The 9754-nt window shown below is 39.5% G+C and overlaps 1 protein-coding gene and 1 pseudogene across 1 annotated transcript; both read right to left on the reverse strand.

Annotated features, from left to right (window-relative positions):
- Positions 1-1114: 1114 nt before the first annotated feature.
- On the reverse strand, positions 1115-3567 carry LOC149233174 (cytochrome P450 71AU50 pseudogene; annotated as a pseudogene).
- A 3839-nt stretch (positions 3568-7406) lies between these two features.
- On the reverse strand, positions 7407-8039 carry LOC149233175 (cytochrome P450 71A26-like). The gene has a single exon (XM_089382116.1). The coding sequence runs from the start codon at positions 8037-8039 to the stop codon at positions 7407-7409; it is 633 nt and encodes a 210-aa protein (XP_089238242.1).
- Between the last annotated feature and the right edge of the window lie 1715 nt (positions 8040-9754).

Raw genomic sequence — 9754 nt, forward strand, 5'->3', positions numbered from 1 at the left:
CGATTAAGAGGGGGCTCGAACCTGCACAGCAGCACGTACGACTTAGCACATCGTTCGCTGGCCATGAGACCCAACCTCTGCCGGCTATTCAAAACAAGATTTCTCAAAGAAACAAAATAAAATTATTTACAATATAAATATAAATAATTGTAAATAGTTATTTATATATTTTCAGATTAATTTTTTTCAAAATATAGCAAAGTTTTGTTAGAACTATAAATTTGATATATGCATTCTACATAATTTAAATACTCCATATATTTTTTTAAAGATATTTGAATCTATTTATGTATTTAAACAAATCTATTTATATATTAAAAAAAATATTTAAATTAAAAATTATTTTACCAAATTCTAATATAAAACTATAACAATAAAAAGCCCAGAAGCCCATTCTACAGTGCCGTATGATGTGTAATTAGTTATCAAAATCTAATTAAAAGTAAAATAAAATAATTTTTTTACTAAAAATTAAATAACTATAAAAAACAATTAAATAATATAAACTCATAAAAAAATTACGAGGGAAGAAAATAAAAACCTTTCCACTCATATCAAATCCATATTAAAGATAAATCTTTACAAATTTCTACTTTTCCACTATTTCTACTTTTCGCCACTACTTGTTCCTATCCAACGATCTGATTCATGGTAAGATTTTAATTCAACAATATTCCGTGTGAATGTATTACTGACAAGGAGGATATTATAAGATATCCGGTATAATCCTGTTATATCAGTGACTCGAAACTCAGTTACAGGTTTTTCAATTCTGGTCGCAGCGAATTGGTCACAGAAATTCACAGCTCTAGAGCAGAAAATGAAAATCACATCTTTGGAATTAAGTAAAAATTCCTAACATCTACGTAATTAATAACCAAGCTATTAAACACTATAAAGTATAATGTCCCGTCTGGTAAGAAGTTTCTACAAGACCAGGGCTTTATTTCAACAGCTTCTACGTGGTCTGCTGTTTTTATTTTACTCCCACACAACGTAATGTGACCAGTTGGCAATACAAATATGATACATACGTAATTACACTGCTACGGCAAGTCGAGTAGTTGGAACCGCAAAGAGTTTGTGGGATCTGGGCATTGTAAATTCATACTTTTCAGTCATGTCCAGGAAGCTTCCAATTGAAACAGTGCACGAGTTGGGCCACCGCAAACTCGACAACAAGAGTTGCCAGTTGCTGTCCTGGACATCCCCTCCTGCCTCCTCTAAACGGAAGCCACTCAAACTTCTGAATTCTAGAATCTATGTTTCCAGCTTTCATAAATCTCTCTGGATTGAAAGTATCTGCATCCTCCCCCCATGACTCAGGATTCGTTGCAATCTCCCAAAGGTTAACCAGAACGCGAGTTCCTTTGGGGATTTGATAACCCAATATAGTGCAGTCCTCCACAGAAGCGTGGGGAACCCCGAACGGCCCGGCTGGATGGAGTCTAAGTGTTTCTTTCACCACAGCTTGTAAGTAAACGAGACTAGGCAGGTCAGACTCGCTTACCATGCGATTGAATCCAACTACACGTTCCAACTCCTCCTGAAGCTTCTTCATCACTGGAGGGTTCTTCAGTACTTCGGCCATTGTCCAGTCTAAGCTTGTAGAAGACGTGTCCGTGCCAGCGGGCAACATATCCTGTCACCATTGTAAACATAAGTTCGGGGTCACAATTATTGAATTATCGGAAACCATTGGAATAATTGATGAAATAATATATCCAAAATCAACATACTTTAGAATGAAGGTTTCTTTGTGATTAGGATTCATTTGAAATTTATTTTCTTGTCCATCATATTATATATACTCCCTTGTTATTCTTAAGAATCAAGGAAGACTTAGTGCATAGTTTTGCTCATCATATTGAAATTATTATTTTAGCTGACAATTTTTTTTGAAACATTCTAAACCCTGAACCTGTTAGTGTGATTCATTTTCCGGATAAAATGATTAATAATGAATCGTATTAGATGCTTTGAGAAATTGACGAAATAATCTCAATATGATCGAAGGCGATAAATTTCATATTAACATACTTACCATAACAGTTTTAATATTATTTTTTCTGAATTTATTACATTGCAATTATTTTTGTCAAAAAACTATCTAGTATGGTTCGTTTTAATATTATTTTTTCTGAATTTATTACATTGCAATTATTTTTGTCAAAAAACTATCTAGTATGGTTCATTTTTGGGATAAAAAGGTTGTAAATTGGAAAAAATACTTACCACAACAGTTTTAATATTATTTTTTCTGAATTTATTACTTTGCAATTGTTTTTTGGGGTCAAAAAAACTATCTAGTATTGTTCATTTTTGAGATAAAATGTTGTAAATTGAAAAAAAATAAAATTCAATAGGATAGATTAGGGAGATAAATTACAAATTGATATACTTACCATAACAGTTTTAATATTATTTCTTCTAGATCTATCACATTGAAATTATTTTTGTCAAAGAACTATTTAGTATGGTTCATTTTTGGAATAAAATGATGAATTATATTAGATGGTTCAAAACATTGAACCAAATAATCTGGATTAGGAAGAAGAATTTCAAACCAACATATTTACTAGAATAACGACTTTAATATTATCTTTAACAGCTTTAATATTATCTCTTCTAAATCCATCACACTAAAATTATGAATTACAGTGGATGATTTGAAACATCGGCAAAATAATCTGGTTGGGGAAAAAGAATTTCAAAGCAACATATTTATTAGAATAGCTTCTTTAATAATATCTTTAACACATGAAAATTATTTCTGTCAATATTTTAAACCAACTAATATGGTTCATCTTTGGGATAAAATGACAAACCACAATAAATCTGGATCATGAAGAAGAATTTCAAATCAACATATTTACCACAATAACAACTTTAATATTATCCCTTCCCATCCATCACATTGAAGTTATTTTTGCCAATATTTTTTTGACATTTCTAACTATATATTATGGTTCATCTTCAATAATGTTTATCTTACCCATAAAATGATAAATCACACTGTATAGTTCCAAACATCAATTATTTTCAATTATTTTTGCCAATATTTTTTGACATTTAAAACTATCCAATATATAGATAAATGTTTTTTGGATTAATCATATTTTCAAGATTAGATATGAACCACATTAGTTGATTCAAAAGATCGACCCAATCTTGAAAATATGGTTAATCCTAAAAACACTTATCTACATTATAGATTACAAAAATCTCAGATCTAACACTATCCAATATAATTCATAATCCCAATTAAAAAAACCACACTAAAATAATTCCACAATAAAAAAAGCAAAGGTAAAAAGTAACCTAACCTCAATGGGAGAAGATGAATTTCAAGCCAAATATACTTACCAGAAGAACGGCTTTAATATTATCTCGTGAAGGTTGGAACGCTGCATTTTTATCGACCGAGGCTGCAATTAAAACATCCACAAGATCTTGTGGAGCGTTGGCGTCATTCTGGGCAGCGTGATCATCAATTACTTTCTCTAAGAAATCGTCCTGCGACTTCCTTACTTTCTTGAAGCGACGGCTGAAGCCTTGGAGATCCATCCAGGCCAAGTATGGTATGTAGTCTCCAATGTTAAAAGAACCAGACAATGCAACAATTTATTTCACCATTGATACCAACTCTATGTTGCCAATTATGTCCTGGTCACTATATTTTCTACCGAAGGCCTGTTGGTGTACATGCACTAGCTGTAGACTAGCCGTAGACTTAGACTAGCTGTAGTTAACTCATTGCTTGCATGCATGCGGCACAGCACACTTAGCTTTAGTTAGCTTCAGTTATTGCATGCACAACTAAGCTTAACATTAGTTGCTTTTGTATTTATTCTCAACCTCATAATGTAGAATTCAGTTTTCATTCTTCTAAATTCTTGCTCGCTTTCTTCTTTGCCTTGCAAGCTTATTATTGTTTTACAGATCTAGATCTATCTGTGTTTCTCACAAATCTTACATGGTATCAGAGCACAGGGATTTGTAAATCAGTGCACAAGCAATTTATTTGCAGGTTCAGAAGATTGAAGCAACAAGACAGAATGGAGTCTAAATTTGAGTTTCCACAATCGGCAATTCTCACTCCATATAACTATTTCGAATGGAAGCCAAAGATTCAACTTCATCTCAGAAGTAGAGGCTTATTTCGAATAACCATGGAAACGGAAGTTGAACCAACATCGGCAGTGGAGAAATCAAGATATTTCAATCGCATGGACGAGGCCTTCGGCATCCTATGTTTATCTATTTCTCCAGAACTGCTATTTCATGTTGAATCATGTTCAACTCCAAATCAGGTATGGAAAATTTTGGAAGAATTGTTTGGAAAACAAGATGAAATGCAAGGTCACATTCTCGAAAATGAGTTAAACTCATTAGATCCGAGAAACTTTGAGAACATTCAAGATTTTTTCACAAGGTATAAAGCTTTGTTGGTGCAGCTGAATGGATGCGGGATCGACAAATCCAAGCAAGAAAGGCAGTTGATTCTTTCCATTTTATCAAAACTTGGTCCAGAGTATGCAGTATTCGTTTCTACATTCCACTCAGTCAGATCTGCAACTGGTGCAGATTGGAAGCCTCCCTCACTGGATACTTTTATTCAGTCTTTGATGCATGAGCAAGATAAGCTCATCAAAATGGGCACACTTAAAAATTCCAAAGCGCATGCACTCACTGTGCATGCAAAAGGAAAGGCAAATCCTAGATCCCCCGATGGATCATCTGGCTCAAAGGAAAGGAAAGGAACGAAAGGAAAATCAATGTGCAATTATTGCCACTGTGGTTTTCATCCTGAATCTGCATGCATGAAGAAGACTATAGATCTTATGGCGCAGACACTCCAGCAATACAATCTTGAATACCACATTCCTGAGAATGCTAAGAAGAAGTCTGAGGAAAAGGCACCCGATCCAAGAGAAAAAGCACGTCATCCAAGAGGTAACGGGCATGCTTTGATTGCTCTTCATTCTGCACCACAAGAATGGATCATCGATTCAGGAGCTTCACATCATATGGCTTCTTCAAAGGAATCCTTTTCCTTTCTGCATGCATACTCAGGTCCTCCCATCCTCATGGGGGATAATTCTACAGTTGCAGCAACTGGGCAAGGAAGAGTGCAATTCAAAGATGGAAGTTTTGAAAATGTCTTGCATACTCCCAGGCTCGCTGTGAATCTTCTCTCAGTGTATCAGATGACGCACACAGGCAGCGGAAGGAAAGTGGAATTTACGCCAGATTCCGTGAGCATTTACGACATGCAAACCAATTTGAAGATTGCATCTGGCAAGGTAAATGATCAATCTCGTCTGTATACATTTTCTGATTTTGTTCCTCAAACCCCTGTTAGACCACCAGTTGTTGAACATCGAGATCAGACTTCTGCACAAAAATGGCGCAGCATGAGTGATATCTTTGATAATCCTGCCTCCATCCCTCTATTTGAGGAAACTCCGCAAGCACTCTTAACTATGAAGCCATCCACGCCCATGCATGCTTATATAATGCATGGATCTGATCCACAAAATCTTTCAAGCTCCAGTGATTCCAGCAAGCCTAATTATAAGTCCCTCGCATTCAAGGCAATGGGGAACGATTTGACTAGAACAGACCACGAGAATGGCATGGCTGGGACTGAGGAGGACTCTAGCTCATCACCTGCGGCCGCTTCATTTTTGTTGCCGGACAAGGCAGGGCTGAAAAAAATGGGGAATGGAATCAACGCTGGCCCCTCACAGAACACGCAGTGCAAGCTGGCGTCGTCCCAATACAAGGGCGTGGTCGCGCAGCCCAACGGGCGTTGGGGCGCACAAACCTACGACGAAGAACTTGACAAGGACGACACAACCTCCTTTGCGGCGTATCCCGACATCGCGTGGTCGACAACAACAGAACGCCGCGAGCACCTGTTCGACAAGGCGGTCACGCCCAACGACGTGGGGAAGCTGAACCGTCTCGTTATTCCGAGGCAATACGCCGAGAAATACCTTCCACTCGACCAGGCATCGATTCACGACAAGGGGAAGGGTGTCCTGCCATTTTCAAGGAGCTGCAGCACAAGTAGCGGAGAAACGAAGGGGAACGGTCTATTTTGCTCCTTACCATTTTCGAGAAGCCATTTTACAGCAGAACGTAAGCACAAGGCGGCGGCCTCTGCGTTTTGTTACAGAAGCAGGTCAGTTAGTGCTCGGTGCACGTCCAAGGAAGTTTATGATACTGAAACTATCTATAGTTTAGAAGGTGATATGTTAGCTGGCCCACCGGCTCCAGCTGGGTCTGTAAAAGAGTCTTCTGTACAAGAGCCATCTGTTGGTTCGTCAGGAATCTTTCAACGCATGGGAGCTGTGTCGAGTTGTGAGGAGGAGTTAACGCGAGTGATTCCCAAATGGTTTGCCAAAGTCAATTCCAAGACAGGCACACCCTTGAACGCATCCATTTTTTCTCGGAATCTGCACTGCGGCAATAGCGCTGTTGCAGCAGCCCAAGTCGTTGACCGAGATCAACGAGGTCGCGATTTCGAAACTCGTGGCTCTCAATCCGACGCAAAAGATCTGCAGGCTCGTCTCCAAGACCCACATTTTCTGTACGACGCTTCATCAGGGAGGGACGGAAAGAATTTTGTCATGGTTGTTGCAGGCTTATCCATACTGTCTGTGATCGGTGCTTGGTGCAGTTTTCTTACTTTGCTTTACATGGGTTTTATGGTTTCTTTGACATTGCCCGCCCTTTACCATAAATACGAAGACAAGATTGATCGCTTTGTAGATAGAGCCAGCGTGGAAGTTAAGAGACCCTACGTGCATATTTCAGATAAAGTCACTGTGGCAAAGAAGAAACTATACATTTGGTTCGATGACAGAGTGTTGAGAAAGATTCTATGGCGTCGAGTGAAGCCAGAATAAATCTTTCAATACGGGAAATCCTTTCCTTTGTTTTCTCAACAAATTTTTTTTTTTTCCTGCGTGAAAACTATCATATAACAGCATTGAGAGGAAGCTTTGAATTCCTGCCACTCACTTTTCTTTTTTTTTGCATTGGGTACCTAAAATGGCCATGTTGCCGGGACCCATTCATTATTACATCACACTCACCTAAGTTACGGTTAAGGGGGGGTGTTGGTGTACATGCACTAGCTGTAGACTAGCCGTAGACTTAGACTAGCTGTAGTTAACTCATTGCTTGCATGCATGCGGCACAGCACACTTAGCTTTAGTTAGCTTCAGTTATTGCATGCACAACTAAGCTTAACATTAGTTGCTTTTGTATTTATTCTCAACCTCATAATGTAGAATTCAGTTTTCATTCTTCTAAATTCTTGCTCGCTTTCTTCTTTGCCTTGCAAGCTTATTATTGTTTTACAGATCTAGATCTATCTGTGTTTCTCACAAATCTTACAAGGCCATCCTGCACATTATATCAGTCACCAGACCCGACACGATCTTGGTAATGTTCACAGGCTGATGAACTGAATTCAGAAGAGAGCGAATCATGGCGGAGACTTCCTCTTCTCTTATGTAGCGGAAGTATTCTATGCGCTTAGAGTGGAGCACCTGTAAAACACAGACCTTGCGCATCTGCCTCCAGTAAGGCCCTAACGGAGCAAAGACCACATCCGAGGAATTATAGGTCAAGTATTTTGCAGCGGCGGATGGAGACCTGGTGGCAAAAATGCGGTCATTGGTCTTGAGAAACTCCTTGGCCATATCTGGAGAGGAGACGACCAAGGTGAGGGCGGAGCCGAGGCGGAGAGACATGAGAGGCCCGTATTTCTTAGATAGCGCCGCCAGAGCGCGGTGGGGAAGGTCTCCCAGCAGGTGAAGGTTCCCGATGATGGGCAACGGAAACGGCCCCGGGGGCAGCCTCCCCTTAGGCATGCTACCAGATTTTCCATTCCTCCCCCTGTAAAAGAAACTCCATGCCGCCACTGTCAATACAAAGATAAAAGCACTGAGTAGTTTAATATCAAAGTGATTACCTACGTTCCGCGAAACTGGGAACTGGTGAAAACCCAACTCCGTCGCCATGATCAATCTAAGCTGTGCACGCTCACTACTTCCAACCCAATGAATTACTGGACATATTTTTCTGTAGAGTGGGGGAAATACTTATAGGCTGGTCGAACATGCATAGACGTCAGGTAAAATAATTTGGCTCTCATTACTTACAGGATGGGGGTATGGTCATAGTCAACACACGTGAAATTATGGTCCAGTTGGAGCCCGGAAATCACCTTCCACGATTCTCTCTGCACGCGAGGTAGACTTTGGGCCTCCATTAATCCTGCCACTGGTCTCTCTGCATGACTTGTAAAGGTTGCAAATATCTGCGCAGAATCATATCTCAACCTTTACGAAATATGGAATATGTAAATCTGTTGGGTATTTTTGAACTGGAAAATACCAAAACCAAACAAAATAAACATCACAGAGCCAATGCTCTGTTTCCTTTGTTCCAGGATCTTTGCACAGGGAAACTATTAAAAATAAGTATGCTCATAACAGTTCATTACAAGAGCATAAAACATTTTTATTGCTTAAAAACAAAAACTGTTACAAACTTCATCCTCTACCTAGAGAGGGATTCATTAAACAAAACTATGTTGCCCTCACAGATTTTCCACTGCTGTGGATATTACAAAAAACAATTTCATGATGTTCCTCTGTTTTAGAATGGCAAAATAAAAACATTATATCCCTGTTCTTAAACTCTTTTCGCACTGCTGTGCGTTCTATTCATTTCTATGAACAACATGTGCGCACGGGCTCAACACTATGTTTTATATAAAACATACATACCAAAACAAAACACGCACTTCCACCGTGCACAGGCACCATACCCATAAACCTTTTTTTTTCTTTACCGCGCGCAGGCACAACAACCATGACGACTGCCACACATAGTCTCTTTACTACATCATATATAAAACATATATAAAAAAATATATTAAAACGTGCCCATACCCATATTAAAAGGGCCACCTAAATCTACGTAGCAACATTAAATTCGATGACTCTTTCACCTACGGCGGTCAACGGGAAAAAACTTCCACTCCACTCAAAAAATTGATTTGACGCGGGCGGTATGCATCTTCGGGAAATCAACGGCTGAGATCGCGCGCCCAGATCGCTGAGCTGATCCGACAAGGTTCGCGAGCCAACTTCGGGCAAACCAAACGGACTTTAACGTCCGGGGAGCAGGCGGTAAAGCTGTTGTACAGGGGACGCGTGGCGCGTCCTGATTGTGTCGGGGCCTCCTCTGCGGGTACAGCCTTCTGCCAAAGGCGGTGCGGGGAGACCGGGCCGGTTTTCCAAAACCGCTGTGCAGTTGGAATTAATATTCCAACACTCCCCTTTAATTTCAACTGCTGGGCATTAGGACATACCCAAACACTTCCTCTCGTAGAGGGATTCCTCAGTACTGCTGTTACAAAGATATCTTCCTCACATAGAGGGATTCACCAACTGCTTCTGATGCAGTTCACAAACAAACAAAGTTGTCTTCCTCTTAATAGAGGGATTAACCTGAAACTGTGCTTAAGAGCACCTTCCTCATGACAGAGAGATTCACCATTACAAAGTGCTGAAGAGCACCTTCCTCATGACAGAGGGATTCACCTGTTATAAAAAACATCTTCCTCTTAACAGAGGGATTTACCAAACAATGCTAAAGAGCATCTTCCTCTCAACAGAGGGATTCACCAAATGACTGCTTCAAATGCAGTTCCAAAACAAACAATCAT

This window comes from Pinus tabuliformis, chromosome J, assembly GCF_031772625.1.
Source record: "Pinus tabuliformis cultivar Carrire ecotype Pingquan chromosome J, CPIR1, whole genome shotgun sequence".
NCBI classification, from domain to species: Eukaryota; Viridiplantae; Streptophyta; class Pinopsida; order Pinales; family Pinaceae; genus Pinus; species Pinus tabuliformis.

What these genes read in the sequence shown, in the direction of transcription:
- LOC149233175 (XM_089382116.1), bottom strand. Translation starts at nt 8,039, where the DNA reads ATGGCGACGGAGTTGGGTTTTCACCAGTTCCCAGTTTCGCGGAACGTA.